Source organism: Dendrobates tinctorius, unplaced genomic scaffold, assembly GCF_039654945.1.
Source record: "Dendrobates tinctorius isolate UK_male_01 unplaced genomic scaffold, ASM3965494v1 ptg000063l, whole genome shotgun sequence".
NCBI lineage: Eukaryota > Metazoa > Chordata > Amphibia > Anura > Dendrobatidae > Dendrobates > Dendrobates tinctorius.
Window position 1 is genome coordinate 1927505 of NW_027361731.1, and position 21724 is coordinate 1949228.

At 45.8% G+C, this 21724-nt stretch overlaps 2 protein-coding genes across 2 annotated transcripts in view; both read right to left on the reverse strand.

Moving 5' to 3' along the window:
- Positions 1-21724, reverse strand: part of LOC141094141 (uncharacterized) — a 392749-nt gene that overhangs the window by 265746 nt on the left and 105279 nt on the right. The window lies entirely within an intron of this gene.
- LOC141094149 (uncharacterized) overlaps positions 18180-21724 on the reverse strand; it is a 454882-nt gene continuing 451337 nt past the window's right edge. Inside the window, exon 7 of the mRNA XM_073579900.1 lies at positions 18180-20860. Coding sequence (XP_073436001.1) covers positions 19596-20860 — 1265 coding nt within the window. The 3' untranslated portion in view covers positions 18180-19595. The remainder of the gene's footprint in view (positions 20861-21724) is intronic.

The following is a 21724-nucleotide window of genomic DNA, read 5'->3' on the forward strand; positions in this document are numbered from 1 at the left end:
CAATATTATGTCCCAAATAGTTTTCCAAAGTAGTCCTATTCCACCATAATTTAGTTTTTTTATGCAGAGCATTTTTGTACTGCATAGAAAGATCCCTACTTTCCACCGTAAAATCTTGTGTTCCTGAAGAAAATCCTTGCTTGAATAGATTTGAAGCTTTAAGGTGCTGTCACACTTAGCGATGCACCAGCGATCCCGACCAGCGATATGACGCGGTCAGGATCGCTGGTACATCGCTAAGTGGTCGCTAGTGGGCTGCCACACAGGCAGATCTCACCAGCGACATCGCAGGGGTCGGGGGGCGCTACTTACCTGTCACACTAGGCGATCCTGACGTCCTCTCGCCAGGCTCCACGCTCGTCTCTCCACAGGAAGCCCAGCAGGAAGCTGACGACGAGAAACGGTCTTGGACGTTCTCACGCGATCAACGATAACCAGTGGGGGAGCCGGTCGTAGGTAAGTATAAGACATAGCGATATCGCTAGCAATTTCGCTATAACATCACAAGTTATAGCGATATTGCTAGCGATATCGCTTAGTGTGACAGGCCCTTTAGACCGCCAGGTAGTCTCCCTGGCTTTCAGGTCCATAATAAATGCAGTGAATAATTTGTTAGAAAACAGAGTTGCAAATTTATACATATCGATTCATCCACATTAGAAGAGTACCACCTCCAAATACCATATAATATAACCAAATCTTACACTGCATTTATGCAAGAATAAGAAGGTATAGGCCAAAAATACATATAAAATCTCAATTTATTATCCAAAAATTAAAATAGTAGCAAGACAAGGAAATTTCCAAAAAACATGCCAAGGTAAGTATTCACACTAGAGTAGTAAAAAAACCGCGTATTGTAATCTCCAAGGAACAAAAATGAGCGCTAAAAAAATCTCTCTTTTTGTAAATAAATAATGCGCTTAGTTCCTATTAGAGACGCTAAATGACAGCTCATGAAAAATATGAATTATATTTATATGTTAATTACAAGAAAAATGTGCAGATTATAGATAGAATATTATATAACATATAGTTACAAAGGGATATAAATATATAAAATGCTCAGTGCATAATTCCTGTCCCCAGACAACATATTCAATAAAAGCTGCAACTGTTAGGCTAGTTTCACACTAGCGTTTATGAGCGCAGCGACGGCCTGCGCACGGCCGCCGTTAAGCCCCGCCCCTGCCGTGCCTCCGCCGGTAGCTCCGCCCACCGGCGCATGACGCTGCTTGCGCCCTGCGTCCCCTATCTTTATCACTGGGGGCGCAGGCCGTGCGCAGTATGCGTTTGGCAGCGCATGCGTCCTTTTGACGGTGCGCCGACCTGCGCCAAACGCAACCTGCTGCAGTTTGGTTGCGTTGGCGCACCGTCAAAAAGGCGCATGCGCCGCCAAACGCATACTGCGCATGGCCTGCGCCCCCTGTGATAAAGATAGGGGACGCAGGGCTCATGCAGCGTCATGCGCCGGTGGGCGGAGCTACCGGCGGAGGCACGGCAGAGGGCGGGGCTTAGCGGCGGCCGTGCGCAGGCCGTCGCTGCGCTCATAAACGCTAGTGTGAAACTAGCCTTAGTATATAGTTGTAAATATCGGTTATATTTGCATAAAACAAGATTGCATAAATTATAGCTATCTGTTGTGCATTAAGAGAATGTGCATATTAAGCATAAAATGCTATCTGACAATGGTAATATATAGGTAAGGGATATACTTAGAATACTGAGCTCAGTGCTCAGTAACCATCCCAAAACTGCACATTCAATAGCCGCTGATACTCTTGATATATACAGTCATGTCCAAAAGTATTGACACCCCTGCAATTCTGTCAGATAATATTCAGTTTCTTCCTGAAAATGATTGCAAACACAAATTCTTTGGTATTATTATCTTCATTTAATTTGTCTTAAATGAAAAAACACAAAAGAGAATGAAGCAAAAAGCAAAACATTGATCATTTCACACAAAACTCCAAAAATGGGCCGGACAAAAGTATTGGCACCCTCAGCCTAATACTTGGTTGCACAACCTTTAGCCAAAATAACTGCGACCAACCGCTTCCGGTAACCATCAATGAGTTTCTTACAATGCTCTGCTGGAATTTTAGACCATTCTTCTTTGGCAAACTACTCTAGGCCCCTGATATTTGAAGGGTGCCTTCTCCAAACTGCCATTTTTAGATCTCTCCACAGGTGTTCTATGGGATTCAGGTCTGGACTCATTGCTGGCCACCTTAGAAGTCTCCAGTGCTTTCTCTCAAACCATTTTCTAGTGCTTTTTGAAGTGTGTTTTGGGTTATTGTCCTGCTGGAAGACCCATGACCTCTGAAGTAGACCCAGCTTTCTCACACTGGGCCCTAAATTATGCTGTAAAATTTGTTGGTAGTCTTCTGACTTCATAATGCCATGCACACGGTCAAGCAGTCCAGTGCCAGAGGCAGCAAAGCAACCCCAAAACATCAGGGAACCTCCGCCATGTTTGACTGTAGGGACCGTGTACTTTTCTTTGAATGCCTCTTTTTTCTCCTGTAAACTCTATGTTGATGCTTTTGCCCTAAAAGCTCTACTTTTGTCTCATCTGACCAGAGAACATTCTTCCAAAATGTTTTAGGCTTTTTCAGGTAAGTTTTGGCAAACTCCAGCCTGGCTTTTTTATGTCTCGGGGTAAGAAGTGGAGTCTTCCTGGGTCTCCTACCATACAGTCCCTTTTCATTCAGATGCCGACGGATAGTACGGGTTGACACCGTTGTACCCTTGGACTGCAGGGCAGCTTGAACTTGTTTGGATGTTAGTGGAGGTTCTTTATTCAACATCCGCACAATCTTGCGTTGAAATCTCTTGTCAATTTTTCTTTTCTGGCCACATCTAGGGAGGTTAGCCACAGTGCCATGGGCTTTAAACTTCTTGATGACACTGCGCACGGTAGACACAGGAACATTCAGATCTTTGGAGATGGACTTGTAGCTTTGAGATTGCTCATGCTTCTTCACAATTTGGTTTCTCAAGTCCTCAGACAGTTCTTTGGTCTTCTTTCTTTTCTCCGTGCTCAATGTGGTACACACAAGGACACAGGACAGAGGTTGAGTCAACTTTAATCCATGTCAACTGGCTGCAAGTGTGATTTAGTTATTGCCAACACCTGTTAGGTGCCACAGGCAAGTTATAGGTGCTGTTAATTACACAAATTAGAGAAGCATCACATGATTTTTCGAACAGTGCCAATACTTTTGTCCACCCTCTTTGTTATGTTTGGTGTGGAATTATATCCAATTTCGCTTTAGGACAATTCTTTTTGTGTTTTTTCATTTAAGACAAATTAAATGAAGATAATAATACCAAAGAATTTGTGCTTGCAATCATTTTCAGGAAGAAACTGAGTATTATCTGACAGAATTGCAGGGGTGTCAATACTTTTGGCCATGACTGTACCTGCAGATGCCAGCTAAATTGCATAAAACGAGATTGCATAGTATAATGTGATTGCACTGTCAAAAACTTACATGTAAGTAAACGCTGGTATTGCTGGTTTACGGGTACCCCGGCTACCCCGACAGCGCCGTTTCGCCGTATGGCTTCCTCAATAGGGGGCAACGTGTGTGAAATGAGCGCACTCCTATATAAATATCCCTGCGATCAGGTGTAAGTGATGTCGGCGTTATTGGTGACTCATTGCGCATGCGCCGCTCTTTGAACTTACTCCCATACAAAAACTCACTTAACATTCACCGCTCCTGCAACACTAGCGTGAAACGCTTAGTGTTGAGCATTCTGATACCGCAAATATCGGGTATCGGCCGATATTCGCGGTATCGGAATTCCGATACTGAGTTCCGATACTTTTAGCATATCGAATACCAGAATCGGAAGTTCCCATAATGCTATGAGCCAGTTTGATTTGAATCAGCCAATGAGGAATCCTCAGAAGTGTGGGCACATGCTATAAGGCATGTAGGCATGTTAACTAATGACATGGCTGTGATTGGCTGCTGAAATGATGTCATGATGCACTATAAAAGCCGCCGCCATTTAGGGTTCACTCTGCTGTGAATTCAGTTAGGGACAGGCTGCTGTTCAAGACTCTGAGGGACAGTTAGAGATAGCGATTTCCTATATAATATTGTGCTTTACCCAGGCTACATTATCAATCAGTGTCGCTTTCTTTTGCCTTTCAGCGCTGTTCACAGCTGTCTGCAAGGTCTGTGTGAGTGCAGCTCACGCTGTAGTGTGTCCTGCAGCCACCTCTGGTTGTAGGCCACTCAGCGTGCGTCACTGCCTCATACATATTTTTGTTTTATTGCTGCTCATTTTTCATTAATTCTCCTATTAGTGTGCATCCATCCATATCCATCTACATTGGTTGCAAACACTATATATGAGTAGACAGCGGAGCCTTTCTGCAGCCTTTCAGTGCTAGTGCCCAGTTCTCTGCACTGTTCACGGCTGTCTGTGAGGTCTCTGTGTGTGAGTGCAGCTCACGTTGTAGTGTGTTCTGCAGCCACCTCTGGTTGTAGTCCACTCAGCGTGCGTCACTGCCTCATACATAGTCCTTTTTTTGTTTTATTGCAGCTCATTTTTCCTGATTTTTTTTCTCCTATTAGTGTGCTTCCATCCGTATCCATCTACATTGGTTGGTTGCAAGCACTATATAGGAGTAGATAGAGGAGCTTTTTTTTCTGGCTTGTGACCTGCAGCCGCAGCCAGATTAGTATTAGGCTATGTGCCCACGTAGCGTTTTATTCCAGACACTAAAAACCGGACTCCTTCCCATAAATAGCGTGTTTTTTTCCGCGCGATTTCACTGCGATTATGATCGCGATTTTGCCGCGATTTTCACGTGCGATATTCAAGCACTTTCCAAGCGATTTGAAGCATCGCTTGGAAAGTGATTGGCAGGTTGGTCACACTCGTCAAACATAGTGTTTGACAAGTGTGAGCAGCTTTTTACTATTGAGGCCGCCTATGCGGCATCAATAGTAAAAGATAAAATGTTAAAAATGATAAAAAAATAAAAAAATCGGGGTATATTTACCTTCCGGCGTCCCGCGCTGCATTCCCGGGCCTCAGTGTTCCCAGTAATGGCTTGCGAGACCTGTGATGACGTTGGTCTCGCGTTACTATAGCGATCTCGCGAGACCACTAGAGTCACGCGAGACTACGTCATCACAGGACCTTGCCGCAAGGCATTACTGGGAACGCTTAGGCCGGGAATGCAGCGCGGGACGTCGGAAGGTAAATATACCCCGATTTTTTATTTTTTATTCTTTTTTTTTAACAGGGGTTTGGTACCCAGGGCCTGGAGGACAGTCTCCTCTCCTCCACACCGTGGGTACCAACCGCACATGAGACGCTTAACTTCCCGCATGGTGGGCATAGCCACATGCGGGAAGTAAGCGATTCTCATGCATTCCTATGGGTGCGGAATCGCGGCAATTCTTTGCGATTCCGCACAAAAGAATGACCATGCTGCGATTTTTTCCGCGCTGCGATTCCGCCGCGGAAAAAAGTGCAGCATTAGCACAGCATGTGCGGAATGCCATAGGAATGCATGGGGGGGTGTTCTGTACACGATTTTTAAATGTTTTCGCAGCGTTTTCGTGCCGAAATCGCGGCAAAAACGCTTAAAAAATCGCTACGTGGGCACACAGCCTAAGCCTATTTTTTGGAGCCTCATCTATTGCATTGTAGGTTACCTTCCTGCATTGTAATAGCTCCAAAAAGTTTGTGATACTATCGCTTTCACATCTTTGGTCACATCCTTTTTTGTTTTTTTGAAAAAAAAACCACGTAAATAAAGTTCACCAAACACTCCACTTGACAGTTGTGTAGGCCATATTAGCTCATATTAAAGTGTAGTCCACACACTTTATAAAATTAGTGTTTCTTATACCTGTTAGCAGCTGTTCAGGAATAAGCACACAAAGCCTCCCCTTTGTACTTTTCTGCCTATCTTTATCAATCTACCAAGATGAAGAAGGCAGGGAGTAAGGCATGTGGTCGTGGGTGTGGAGTTTCAGCAGGGAGAGGACGTGGGGATTCTGTGCTTGCTGCGGGCAACAGTGACTCAGCATCCCCCAGTTTTACCAGGCAACAGTCCTTTATGCGCAGCTTTGTAGGACCTCGCCGTACCCCACTGCTGCGGGACGAACAAATAGAAGCCGTTGTCGGATGGATGGCAGCTAATGCATCGACTTCAATTACTTCCTCATCCTCTCAGGGCCAGAGCACTGAAGAGCAACCATCTGTCTCTTCACCACCTGCCAAATTGCCCAGGCAGTCAGAGAGCCCTGGACAGGAGCCATCTCTACTTCTGTTCTCTGAATCTCTTGGCTTGGAAATGGGGCCAGCCAAGCAGCATTCTAGAATGTGAAGAAGAGGGAGTATGCAGTGATGCGCAACTGCTTTGTCCCTCTGAATCTGAAGAAGCGGGTGGGCCAGTGCCTATGGTCAGCACACCTCAGTACGCATCAGATGATGAGACTCAGGTGCCACTTTCTGGTGGGTACTGTGCTGGCGAGACTACCCAGGAGAAGCAGGTGTTTGAAGAGGGGAATGTAGATGATGAGGTCCTTAACCCATCATGGTGTGAGGAACAGGAAGGTGGTGGGAGCAGCTCTGAGGAAGAGATTCCCCGAATGGCCAAAACAGGAGGGAGAGGGAGGGGGCAGACTTGGTTGCCTGTAGCCTCCACTTCGGTACCCATTAGGAGCATTCCTCTTTGAAAACCCAAAACGGGCGCTCCCAGGACTTGCAGTGCGTGGTCCTTTTTTGACACAATTGCAGATGACATTTGCTTTGTCAAATGCAAGCTGTGTAATCATAAAGTCAAAAGAGGGAAAAATGTCAGCAACCTCAATACCACAAATATGTGGAAATATGTGCGGACCAAGCACGTGGTGGAGTTACAAAGGCACACTGAAGACTTAGGCCAACCTACAGCACCACCTACCACCTCTTCAGCTCTTGTTGTAGCCTCTTCCTCCAGCTCACACACAGCTGGTTCGGCTTCCTCACAGAATCGCCATTGAAGAACCTCTGGCACTGTTGTCCAGAGACCCAGTGACATTCCACCCACAGCACCACGTTCCCTGTCATCCTCACATTCCCAGGCCACTCTACAGCCATCGGTAGCACAGGCATGGGAGAAAAGGCGGCCATACTCGGCAAACCATCCCCGAGCACAGGCTCTGAATGCTGGCATTGCAAAACTACTGGCCCTTGAAATGCTCTCATTCAGGCTGGTGGAGACTGACACCTTCCGTAACTTCATGGCATTGGCAGTACCACAATACACCATGCCCAGCCGCTTTTATTTCAGCAGGCAAGCCGTCCCTGCCCTGCAAAAGCATGTGCAGGGAAAAATTAAACATGCGCTACTAAACGCCGTCAGTAGCAAGGTCCACCTGACCACCGATGCGTGGACCAGTAACCTTGGACAGGGACGATACCTTTCCCTCACTGCCCATTGGGTCAATGTTGTGGAGCCGGGTACAGATCTTGAGTGGCGCTGTACGGGTTCTGCCACCTCCAAGGATTGCAGGAATCCAGTCTGTACACATTGACTCCTCCTCATACTCCAGTTCCTCTGAATCAGCGCTGCAAGAGCCGTCACGGTCTACCTCCACATGGACCCGTGAACGCTTACCCGATATGAGCACAGCCGTGGCCAAACGTCAACAGGCCGTACTGAAATTAATTTCTTTGGGGAATCGAAGCCACACAGCGCAGGAGCTCTGGAATGCCATCAAGCAGGAGAGCGACGTGTGGTTTGTGCCAGCGAATCTCCAGCCGGGCTTGGTAGTGTGTGACAATGGCCGAAATCTGGTGGCAGCTCTGGGCCTAGGCAACCTCACTCACATTCATGTCTGGCACATGTGCTAAACTTGGTCGTGCAGAGCTTTCTGAGGGACTATCCGGATCTTGATGCACTGCTGCACAAGGTCCGCATAGATTGCGCTTACTTGCGGCGTTCCAGCACTGCAAGATCGCGCCTTGCTGCTCTGCAGCGCCGATTACGCCTTCCGGAACATCACATCATATGTGACCTACTCACCAGGTGGAATTCAACGTTACATATGTTGGAGTGGTTGTGTGAGCAGCAGGCAGCAGTCATGGAGTACCAGCTGCATCAGGCGCAAACAAGTCGCACTGTGCGCCGGTCACACTTCAGCACCACTGAGTGGGCCTCTGTGAAGGACATCTGCCACGTTTTGCATGCCTTCGATGATTCCACGCGGATGGCGAGTGCAGATGATGCACTAGTCAGCATGACTGTCTCCCTTATCTGCCTGCTTCAAAAAACACTGCAAGCACTAAGGGAGGAGGTTTTGGAAGAGGTGGAGGATGAGGAGTCACAAATGCCATCTGCTTCTGGACAGTCTGCGCTACATGGTTCCTCACAAAGGCCTAGGCAGGGGACACTTTGTGAGGAGGATGAGGAGGAGTCAATGGAGGAGGAAGACATCTCTCCAGAGGAGGGAGGTACACAATGCTCTAGTCAGCATGTACAGCGAGGGTGGGGTGATGCAGAGCAGGCAGAGATGACGACTCAAGCAGGGGACAGCGTTTCTTTAGCATGTGGGAGTCTGCAGCACTTGGTTGATTTCATGCTGAGGTCCTGAGAAACAACCGCCGCATCGCCCACATTCTCAACACGACTGATTATTGGGTGTACACCCTCCTAGATCCTCGCTACCGGGACAACTTACAAAGCCTCATACCACCGTTGAACCGGGAGCGTAAACTGCGGGAGTACCAAGACACACTGGTGCAGTCCATCATGTTCTCCATTCCACCCGACAGCAGTGCTGCTAGTGCTTTACAAATGAGAAACTGGGTCTGAGCAGAAAAAGTAAATTAATGTGCATGCAAAATGTAATTGCATATGCACACATGACCTTTACATAGAGAAAACCAAAAGCAAAACACAAAACAAATATCCTGTCCTTGTTCACATTTACGTCACTTGACAAGTGGAAAGGTTTTAAATACAAGAGTTAGGACTGTCCCACAAGGGTTGCCGTGACGTGGCGGGATGGCTTCTACATTATTTTGATCAAAATTATGTTAACTAAATACCCTTATTATTACTATTATTACTACCTTCATGCAATTTTTCCAATATATTTTTTTACTTTTTTATTCCAGGATATTTGTTTTGTGTTTTGCTTTTGGTTTTCTCTATGTAAAGGTCATGTGTGCATATGCAATTACATTTTGCATGCACATTAATTTACTTTTTCTGCTCAGACCCAGTTTCTCATTTGTTTCATTGTGCATTCTGTGCATATAAGGGTGTGACCGCCCTGTTTCTGAGTTGGAAAATCCATCCTGTCTGGCCTATACTATTACTGGTGGTCCAGTCCCTCTGTCCTTGTTCACATTTACGTCACTTGACAAGTGGAAAGGTTTTAAATACAAGAGTTAGGACTGTCCCACAAGGGTTGCCGTGACGTGGCGGGATGGCTTCTACATTATTTTGATCAAAATTATGTTAACTAAATACCCTTATTATTACTATTATTACTACCTCATGCAATTTTTGCAATATATTTTTTTACTTTTTTATTCCAGGATATTTGTTTTGTGTTTTGCTTTTAGTGCTTTACAAAGCAGCTCTGTGCGTCGAGGCAGTGGTGGAAGCTCGGCACAAAGAGGGAGCAGTGGCAGCGCCTCAGCACAAGGCAAGACCACTATGGCCCAAATGTGGCAAAGTTTTGTGTGTCCACCACAAATGTCTACACCATCACAGACGGCTCCAGTCAGCAGGAGGCAATGATTCCATCAGATGGTGACAGACTACATGTTTTGCCCTGTCAGTGTACTCCCAGATGGCTCTTCCCCCCTTCAAGTTTTGGGTCTCTAAGCTGGATACATGGCCAGAGCTTAGCCTGTATGCATTGGAGGTGCTGGCTTGTCCTGCTGCCAGTGTATTATCGGAACGCATCTTTAGTGCCGCAGGTGGTGTACTAACAGACCGTCGCACGCGACTATCCTCCGATAAGGTTGACCGGCTTACTTTTCTGAAAATGAACAAGGCCTGGATCTCGCCAGAATTTGCCAGTCCTCTTCCAGAATAAATAATTTGTTGGCAACAGTATCCAGGTCTCCTGTTGTGTTCATGTTTCTACCACCTGAACTGTAATCCCTGGGCTTCAACACAGCCAGTTGTCGCTCAGAAGTGCCGTCTGCACAGATAAAAACACTTGCTCCTGTGTTACTGGGGTTCAGTAACGCCAGCTGCTCCCCTGCTGTGTGGACGGCAAAGTCTCCTACTCCCTCCACATTCAAACTACTACTGATTTTTAACTGTGCTCCACTTAGGCCTCTGGCTCCACTGTCTCTAGTTTTTCCCCTGGCCTCCAACCCTGCCCGTTTCTGCTCTGAAGTGGCGTCTGCACAATCCACACTTGTTCCTGTGTTACTGGGGCTCAGTCACGTCAGTTGATCCCCTGATGTGTGTCCGGCAATGTCTCCTGCTCTGTCCACATTCCCTTTACTAGTAGTGGGAATGTGGACAGAGCAGGAGACATTGCCGGACACACATCAGGGGATCAACTTGACGTGACTGAGCCCCAGTAACACAGGAACAAGTGTGGATTGTGCAGACGCCACTTCAGAGCAGTAACTGGCGGGGTTGGAGGCCAGGGGAAATACTAGAGACAGTGGAGCCAGAGGCCATAGTGGAGCACGGTTACAATCAGTAGTAGTCTACAACCTATATAAAACTTGCTGCAAGTTGGCCTCCGCCTGCTGCATGATTGATCCTGGGCTTCAACACAGCCAGTTGTCACTCGGAAGTTCTGTCCGCACAGAGAAAAACACTAGCTCCTGTGTTAGTGGGGTTCAGTAACGTCAGCTGTTCCCCTGCTGTTTGGACAGCAATGTCTCCTGCTGCCTCCACATGCAAAAAACATCAGGCCTCAGCCTGCTCCATGCTTGATCTTGGGCTCCAACAACACCAGTTGGTGTTCAGAAGTGCCGTCTTCACAGAGAAAAACATAATAGCTCCTGTGTTAGTGGGGTTCAGTAACGTCAGCTGTTCCCCTGCTGTGTGGACGGCAATGTCTCCTGCTGCCTCCACATTCAAAAACCATCTGGCCTCTGCCTGCTCCATGCTTGATCCTGGGCTCCAACAACGCCAGTTGGTGTTCAGAAGTGCCGTCTTCACAGAGTAAAACACACTAGCTCCTGTGTTAGTGGGGTTCAGTAACGTCAGCTGTTCCCCTGCTCTTTGGACGGCAATGTCTCCTGCTGCCTCCAAAAACTCACTACATCTTATTTTCTACTCGCTCCAAGTAGGCCTCAGCCTGCTCCATGATTGATCCTGGACTTCAACACAGCCAGTTGTTGCTTGAAGTGCCGTCCGCACAGAGAGAAACACTAGCTCCTGTGTCAGTGGGGTTCAGTAACGCCAGCTGCTCCCCTGCTGTGTGGATGGCAAAGTCTCCTGCTGCCTACACAGTCACACTAGTACTGATTTGTAACCGTGCTCCACTTAGGCCTCTGGCTCCACTGTCTCTAGTATTTTCCCTGGCCTCCAACCCCGCCAGTTGCTGCTCTGAAGTGGCTTCTGCACAATCCACACTTGTTCCTGTGTTACTGGGGCTCAGTCACATCAGTTGATCCCCTGATGTGTGTCCGGCAATGTCTCCTGCTCTGTCCACATTCCCATTACTAGTAGTGGGAAAGTGGACAGAGCAGGAGACCTTGCCGGACACACTTCAGGGGATCAACTGACGTGACTGAGCCCCTGTAACCCAGGAACAAGTGTGGATTGTGCAGACGCCACTTCAGAGCAGCAACTGGCGGGGTTGGAGGCCAGGGGACATAAAAGAGACAGTAGAGCAGAGGCCTAAGTGGAACACGGTTACAATCAGTAGTAGTGTTCAACCGATATAAAACTTGCTTCAAGTAGGCCTCAGCCTGCTCCATGATTGATCCTGGGCTTCAACACAGCCAGTTTTTGCTCGGAAGTGCCGTCTTCACAGAGAAAAACACATGCTCCAGTGTTAGTGGGGTTCAGTAACGCCAGCTGCTGCCCTGCTGTGTGGAAGACAAAGTCTCCTGCTGCCTCCAAAATCACACTACATCTTATTTTCTACTCGCTCCAAGTAGGCCTCAGCCTGCTCCATGATTGATCCTGGGCTTCAACACAACCAGTTGTTGCTTGGAAGTGCCGTCCGCACAGAGAGAAACACTAGCTCCTGTGTCAGTGGGGTTCAGTAACGCCAGCTGCTCCCCTGCTGTGTGGATGGCAAAGTCTCCTGCTGCCTACACAGTCACACTACTACTGATTTTTAACCGTGCTCCACTTAGGCCTCTGGCTCCACTGTCTCTAGTATTTCCCCTGGCCTCCAACCCCGCCAGTTGCTGCTCAGAAGTGTCTTTGGCACGGGTACTCCCTCGTGCCCAGCCTGGTTCCAGCACGCCTGCTGTTTCCGGGTAGTGTCAACGTCACTTTGCCACCAATACGTTGTCCTGTCGTGTTGCGGTCGGGTTAGCCGAGTCTATGGTGCCTGCAGTTTCGGTGCTTCCTATGTGGGCTGCGGGTTCTGGTAATAAAGGCTGGTTCCGTAGTGCCAATAGGACAAGCACCCCCTGTTGGACTGTGGGTTTCGGTAACTGCGTCCTGCTCGCGGCCTTGCAACTTTGTTTATTATGGGTACCTTGTGCTACCCATCCGGGCTCCAGCACAGTCAGCTGGTTCTCGGCAGTGCCTTTGGCCTAGGTGCCTCCTTCTCGGTATCCGAGTTCCAGCACCGTCAGCTGGTCCTTGGTAGTGCTTTGTAGCACAGGTACCTCCTGCTTATTAACCGTGTTCCAGCACCGTCAGCTGGTCCACGGTTGTACCATTGGCTCTTGTTCCTTCAGCTGCCACTCTGGGTTCCAGCACCGTCAGCTGGTTCTCACTAGTTCCATTGACTCTTGTAGCTTCTGCTACCCATCCGGGTTCCAGCACCGTCAGCTGGTTCTCGGCAGTGCCTTTGGCCTAGGTGCCTCCTTCTCGGTATCCGAGTTCCAGCAACGTCTGCTGGTCCTTGGTAGTGCTTTGTAGCACAGGTACCTCCTGCTTAGTAACCGTGTTCCAGCACCGTCAGCTGGTCCACGGTTGTGCCATTGGCTCTTGCTCCTTCTGCTGCCCCTGCAGGTTCCAGCACCGTCAGCTGGTCCTCGCTAGTTCCATTTGCTCTTGTTCCTTCTGCTACCCATCTGGGTTCCAGCACCGTCAGCTGGTTCTCGGCAGTGCCTTTGGCCTAGGTGCCTCCTTCTCGGTATCCCAGTTCCAGCAACATCTGCTGGTCCTTGGTAGTGCTTTGTAGCACAGGTACCTCCTGCTTAGTAACCGTGTTCCAGCACAGTCAGCTGGTCCACGGTTGTGCCATTGGCTCTTGTTCCTTCTGCTGCCCCTCCAGGTTCCAGCACAGTCAGCTGGTCCTCGCTAGTTCCATTTGCTCTTGTTCCTTCTGCTACCCATCCGGGTTCCAGTACCGTCAGCTGGTTCTCGGCAGTTCCTCAGCCTTGTTGTACCTTCTGCTACTTTTCCAAGTTCAAGTTTGTGGAAATGGTTTTTGGTTCTCACTCTGTATCTCCCTGACGATGACCCTGAAGACCACACCGAAGAAGACCAAAAAGATGACCCTGAAGAAGATGACCAAGAGGACAAAGAACATGAAGACAACCACCAAGATGCAGAACAACAAGAGATAGAAGACCAAGAAGCAGAAAAACCAAAAGCAGAAGAACATTAAGCATAAGACTAAAAATCAGAACAAATGGTATTATCTAAATTATAAGCAGAAGAAGACTAAGCAGTGTGTGGGGGTGAGTCCGTTCCTCCTCGTGGTGCCCCTGGAAAATGCCTGCTGCTGCAGGCCAAACTGAATGCGGACAAATCCTGTTGTAAATCTTTTGTGACAGGCAGAACGCAAGGTGTAATCTTCAAACCTTTATAGATAACAACTACAGGAATGCCTGTCACAAATAAGAATATGATGAAGAAGAAGAATAGGAAGAAGATGAAGTAGAATATGAAGAAGAATAATCGTTGAATAAGAAGAATATGAAAAATGTACAGAAAAAGAATAGTAGGAAAAAGGTGAAGAAGAAGAAGATGAATAAGGTGAAGAAGAAGTTGATTAAAAAGATGCTGCTGCTGAGGATGATGAAGGAGAAAGTGTGGGAGAAGTAGAAAAGAAGGTGAAGAGCATGGAAGTAGTGAAACATACATATCTGACAAAATATAAAAGAGGTTAACATAGTCAATATCTTTGTAACTCCGAACGTCTTTAAAATAAAAAATTTAATTCCTGCTATTCCATTTGATTGGGCTAAACCTCTATGGCTTTAATGTCTCCTACACCTCCCACAATACATTCTACATTATTATTAGTTGTTTTTCTTCATGTATAATTAACCTACAAGGAAAGAAAGCTTTTTTTTTTTTTAATTCCGATATTTCTGTTCCATTGACTTGAATGGGACTTCCGGGATCGGAATCGGCGATACCCGATACTTTTTTTTATATCGGGCGATCCAATCCGATCCGATATTTTTCAATATCGGGTGGTATCGCTCAACACTAATCTACATACATCTATATACATGTACTCTGAGTTAAGTACAGGAATAGCACATGTAATGTCAGCTAAACCTTCCATGAGGCAATGTACCATTAATTAATATTTAACACGGTTAAGTCGCAGCTTCCTATTGCCTGGAAAATCAATAATTCTTTCCATTATTCGCTTTAAAAAAATTTGAAGGGACACCTGGTCCTCAAGACATAATTGAGGTGGATTTGGTAGGGGATCAAGAGTATGAGGTAGAGTGACTTATTGGTTCCAGGTGGATTAGGTGCCTGTACTTCAGCTTCTGTCCAAATTCCCTGTAATCATGTTTAAGGACCTTCCACCTTCCTCTAAATTTGTCATTGGTACCAATGTGTACCTTGACTGCTTGGTTTTCCCCAGTCACACCAAATAATTTGTCTATCTGATCTCCATGCGACCAGAGGTAGACTTCTGGGTAAGAAAGGCTCTGACCCCTGAGGAAGAATCATCCACCTCCAGAAATAACTTCTTATTGTCCCAAGAAATGGAAGAGAGGTCTGCTCGAAAACACACTTTTCATACTTTACGTACAGATGGTTCTTCCTTAATCTCTGCAGAACATGGAAAATATCCCTACTGTGTGTAAGCAGATCGGTAGAAAACACCAAGATGTCATCCAGGAAAACTACAACATGGGTTTAGAGGATATTCTGGAAGGTGTTTGTAATGCTGCTGCAGTGCAGTATAGTGCAACCTCCACCAGGGGGTGCTGGTAAGGGAAGAGAGGTTGCACACACAGCATCGAACCACCGTGCAGCAGCACAGATGCCACCTGGTATTTAAGGCACCTCCACCAGATGGGAAGTGCCTGAGCAACAAATGTCTCCCAGCCATTGGAGAGGGTGGGATCACACGTGCACTCTAAGCACACTGCACAGGTATCTGTGAGCAGTGCGTAGAACCTAGGCAGCAGCAGGAATACTGTGAGGGAGTGCAGGGCCGCGGCGGTGAGTAAGTTGGAGTCCCTGATGGGAAAGAGGCGCGGCGTGCAGGAGACTGGCCCTACATAATATGTAATATTCAATAAAATATTTCAAAAACCTGGAACTTTAGTTAACCCCTTCACTCCCGAAGCTTTTTCGATTTTTCGGGTTTTTTTCGCTCCCCTTCTTTCCAGAGCCATAACTTTTTGTTTTTCCGTCAATATGGCCATGTGAGGGCTTATTTTTTGCTGGACAAGTTGTACTTTTAAACAACATCATTGGTTTTACCAGGTCGTGTACTTGAAAACGGGAAAAAAATTCCAAGTGCAGTGAAATTGCAAAAAAGTGCAATCTCACACTTTTTTTTTGCTTGGCTTTTTTGCTAGGTTCACTAGAGGCTAAATCTGACCTGCCATTATGATTCTCCAGGTCATTACAAGTTCATAGACACCAAACATGTCTATGTTCTCTTATCTAAGTGGTGAAAAAAAATTCCAACATTTGCTAAAAAAAAACAAACTTGCGCAATTTTCTGAGACCCGTAGCGTCTCCATTTTTCATGATCTGGGGTCGGGTGAGGGCTTATTTTTTGCGTGCCGGGCTGACATTTTTAATATCACCACTTTGTGCAAATATGTTCTTTTGATCGCCCGTTATTGCATTTTAATGCAATGTTGCGGCGACCAAAAAAAGTTATTATGGTGTTTTGACCTTTTTTCTTGCTACGCCATTTAGCGATCGGGTTAATGCTATTTTTTGATAGATTTTTCATTGGAGCTTCTAGTCTTTCCTTGTGCAAATGAGAATAAAGATGATCCTTCTACAATGTGACAGCCCTTGAGATATTTGTAGACAGCTATTAAGTCTCCTCTCAGTCTTCTCTTTTGCAAGCTAAACATTCCCAAATCCTGCAACCGTTTTCTCATAGGATGCTAATAATTGTATCCCAGGATCAAATACATATGCTCATAAATATAGTGCCATTACCTGGGTAAAAGAAGATAGCTGTAGTGACCCCATATCTTCTTTTACCCAGGTAATGGCACCATATTTATGAGCATATGTATTTGATCCTGGGATACAATTATTAGGGTAAGGGCTGTATCCTCTACATTTAGAGAGTGGGGTTTTGCATTGGGGGGGTTTTCAACTATATGGAACATATGCTTGATGAATAAATCCTTGAAACCGTACCCCTGCACCCCCTTAGGAGTTCTCTCTAATTTTGACAGCATTGTTCTTACATCTCCACTAGTAACACTTGTACCAGCACATTGCACTTTATCTTGCATTTGGTATTAAATTGATTGTGTACATCATTAAGCATTTCTACTATTAATAATTTATATCAGCATATTGTCCCTTCTCTGCTTTTTGTATCATCTCTATATATAAATCTGAATGTGTGTGTGTATCACCAACCAATAACGAAGCAGCAGAGTGGGACTTGGTTGGAGAGCAGGGCTGAGGACAGATACAGCAGGACAGTGCATGGAGAGCGGGGCTGTGAGGAAGACATTCTTCAGGACAGGGGCCGAATAGTGCCAGCACCCTCCCAGCCCTCTCCCGGCTTAGTCAGCAATCTCCCCTCTCCCCTGCAGCTTCCCGGCCTAAATATAGTCCCCGGCTTCTATTGCGGCCTACTACAGTGCTAGACCACGCCCCCGCAGGCCGCCCAATCACACCCGCTGCAGCTTCGCTCTAGCTCTGCCCACTCAGGCCGCCTGTGCTAGACCACGCCCCCCACAGACCGCCCAATCACATGCGCTGCAACTCTGCTCTAGCTCCGCCCACTCTGGCTGAACGAACAATCTGCACACCTCTTTCTCTCCTGGTCCCGGCGTCAACGCGTGTGGTGCATGGAGAGCGGGGCTGTGGAGGAAGGAAGACAGCGGGGCTCTAGAGGGAGAGAGCAGGAGAGCAGGGCTGTGAAGGAGGAGAACGGGGCTGTGGATGGAGAGAGCGGGAGAGCAGGGCTATGAAGGAAGAGAACGGGGCTGTGGACAGGGGGAGCAGGGCTGTGAAGGAAGAGAATGGGGCTGTGGAGAGAGAGTGTGGGAGAGCAGGGCTGTGAAGGAAGAGAACGGGGCTTTGGAGGGAGAGAGCGGGGCTGTGGAAGAGAGCGGGGCTGTGGAGGGACACCGGGACATGGATGTAGAGCGCAGCTGCGGAGGGATAGAACGGGATGGCGGGTGGAGAGCGGGGATGTTAGGACAGCGGGACTCACAGTTAGGTACTATGCCCGGGCAACGCCGGGCTCTTCAGCTAGTATTTAATAATTGTGCATTTGATACTAGCTTTAGTGGTCCTACTTTATTCATTTTTTACTCCCAGATTTTATTCATTTTCAACAACCTTGTGCTTCTTCCTCCCTCCCATTTTTTTGGAGGTTTTTTTGCCCTGCATTTTTTAAGTTTTTATGCATATTTATTGTTTGTTATAAACATTTATTTTTTAAACTTACATTACTCTAGTTCGAATCTCTTCTTGTCTGGCGGCCACCAACCGCACTAGACTGTGTTGGTAAACCAATAACCAAAAGTAAAACAATATAAGCTGGGATGTCCAAAAAATGAAAAAGAAACTTTATTGATACCAAAACATATACAGGAATGAGTATAAAAGCAAATAAAAGCAGACAAGAAGGTAGGGGGAATATATTTTATAACAAAGCACAATCATCATGTCATAATAAACAACGTAAAAAAGACTGACTCCGAAAATAGCAAAATTTCATGCAAAAATGTAACTCCAATAAACAAGGGTTCCCCAAAGGCCCAGATAAGCAATAGTGCAGTTTGACGTAAATGTAAAATACACTAAGGTGCCTGTAAGGATAATATGAACCCAGTGTAATATAGAAGGGTAAGATATAAATCCCTTATCAAAGTGTTAAATCTAAATTATTCATCAGAACCACAAGGAATGCAACCCTCAATATGAAGTGGGAAGAGGGAGAGAGTCACGGACCCCACGCGTTACGCCACAGCAATGTAGCTTCCTCAGGGGTAAGAGTCTTTGTTGACAACACCAAACTATGTAGGTTATTAAAAACTGACCTGGACAGTACAATATTACAATATGATCTTAATAAAAGGTCTGAATGGGAAAACACATGTCAAAAGAGATTAAATACTGATAAATGTAGAGTAATGTACCTAGGTCAGAGTAATCCTACTGCTGCATATACATTAAATGGAAGCATACTCAGGACTACAGAACAGGAGAAGGACTTGAGTATTCTGATTACAAGTAAAGAGAGCAGCAGTACTCAATATCAAGTAGCAGCCGCAAAAGCAAACAAGACTTTAGGGTGCATAAAAAGAGAGATGCGATCCCAATGTATTGTCACCCCTCTATTAGTCACTTATAAGGCCACATCACACGATCCAGCTTTAGGATCCACGTTCTTAAACAATAATCAGAAGTTAAAGTGTGACTCTGAGTCACATCTCTACTTCATCTAAGAGGTTTACCTTGCTTGGTAAAATCCACATGTATTCTTGAAAGGAGTCTTTTAGATCCCCGCAGCACCTTTTCCTCCTGCCATAGGTTTCTAGGAGGTTATGCCTGTTCATTTCATTTTTGGTTCTCCTTAGCTTGATTTCTTTGCCCTATATGAATGTCTTTCAGTTTTTCAGATAGAATTTTCGCATACTACTTCACACTTTCCTTTCCTCTTGTTGACAGTGTCATGCAGCCCCCCTCTCTGGTTCCTCAGGAGGTATTAGAAACCCCTCAATGGCCTATTAGGAAGCTAGGTCCAAATTGGTGATTTTAGTTGTTGCAGCTAGCTCCTTTCTAAATGTGTTGCGTGTAGTTGCGGCATTCTTCCCTTTGTGGGTTCTCCAGTGGCTATCAAGATGTGCTTTCTGGTTAAAACATTTCCCACATTCTGAACATGAAAAAGGCTTCTCCCTTGTGTGATTGCTCTGGTGTTTAACAAGATGTGATTTCAAGTTAAAAAATCGCCCTCACTCTAAACAAGTTAAATCTTAATGTGAATTTTCTGATGTGCAATAAGATTTGATTTCTTTATAAAACTTTTCCCACATTCTGAACATCAATAAGGCTTCTCGCCTGTGTGGGTTCCCTGGTGCTTAACAAAATCTGATTTCCGGTTAAAACATTTTCCACACTCTGAACATGAAAATGGCTTCTCCCCTGTGTGGGTTCTCTGGTGTATAACAACATCTGATTTCTGGTTAAAAAATTTCCCACATTCTGAACATGAAAAAAGCCTCTCCCCTGTGTGGGTTCTTTGATGTCTAACAAGAATCCACCTCTGTGTAAAATATTTCCCACATTCTGAACATGAATAAGGCTTCTCCACTGTGTGAGTTCTCTGATGTTTGATAAGATTTGATCTCCATGTAAAACATCTGCCACATTCTGAACACGAATAAGGCTTCTCCCCTGTGTGAGTTCTCTGATGTTTGATAAGACCTGATCTCCCTGTAAAACATTTCCCACATTCTGAACATGAAAAAGTCTTCTCCCCTCTGTGGGTTCTCTGGTGGCTATCAAGATTTGTTTTCCATTTAAAACATTTGCTGCATTCTAAACATGAAAAAGGCTTCTCCTCTGTGTGAGTCATCTGATGTTTGAGAAGACTTGATTTCTCTGTAAAACATTTCCCGCATTCTGAACATGTAAAAGGCTTCTCCCCTGTGTGAGTCATCTGATGTTTGAGAAGACTTGATTTCTCTGTAAAACATTTCCCACATTCTGAACATGAAAATGGCTTCTCCCCTGTGTGAGTCCTCTGATGTTTGAGAAGACTTGATTTCTCTCTAAAACATTTCCCACACACTGAACATGAAAATGGCTTCTCCCCTGTGTGGGTTCTCTGGTGCCTACAACAATCTGATTTCTGGTTAAAACATTTCCCACATTCTGAACATGAAAAAAGCTTCTCCCCTGTGTGAGTTCTTTGATGTCTAACAAGAACACACTTCTGGATAAAATATTTCCCACATTCTGAACATGAATATGGCTTCTCCCCTGTGTGAGTTCTCTGGTGGCTATCAAGTTGCTTTTTCTGGTTAAAACATTTTCCACATTCTGAACATGAAAATGGCTCCTTTGCTTTAGGAGCAAATTTTGTTTTAATGCTTATTTTGTGACTTTGATTTTCCTTAATAGCCGGTAAAGAATCAAAAGACAGGACCTGTTTCAGTGGATCAGATGGTAGATCTTTGCAGTGAAGGGATGATGGTATATCAGGGGTAATTGCATTCACTTCAGTTGTATTCTGTAAGATCTTTGGATCATCTGATTTAAAAATTGAAGATGCCAGCTGTTTCTCTGATCTCCTGTTACAGTCATCTGCCAAGAATAAAAACAATTATTTTTTAATAAAATATCCTTGCAATTTATATTTTTGAATATTTCTACTTAACTTGCCATTTTTATGGACAGTTTATTTAAAAATATAGAATCATTCACCAAGAAAATGACAGTTCACAGTCTAATAGAAAACCTCATAGGACGAACCAGTAGAGCGTAGTGTTCAACTGTTTGTTCATTCTACCTCCCAAATATGGAATAAAAAACCACCAAGCAATGTTATGTTGGCGAAAATAATACTATTAAAAGCTTCTACTCATCCTTCAAAAAATAAGGCCCCAGTAAGGTCCATCTGTCAGTGGAAAACTAGAGGTTTCCACATTATTAGTGGGTTACAGACTCTTGAAAAGCTACATGGTGTCACATATTGACTTGTCCTGTGTGACGCGACCTGCAGGTCGGTAACTAAAACGACAAGTCAAACAAGGGAACACCGGGGACACAGTTATAAAGGTGGGCCCTACAAGGGAACGGGGACACCTCCTGCACTCTCCTGAGGCCGTGTCCCTGAACACTCCCAATGTTCCCTATACAGGCTTTTCACCTGTCGCCGACCAGGATACTTACTAGCCCTGCACCTATTCCTTACTAGGGAACTGGCTAGTGCACACACTGGTCCCGCCGCTGTACTAATATAACACTAGGGAAAAAACGAACAGGAAAAAACAAACAACTTAGCTTTCTCTGTTGCCAAGTCCTGAGGCAACAGAGTACGGCACCTGGATACAGCTTCAAGTGAACAGCTGAAACACCAAAGGTCTGGATGAGCTGCAAAGCACTGCTCCCTATAGCTCCTCTCTCCCCCAAGGTTGGTTAGGAAATAACCAGTATCACCAACAGTGA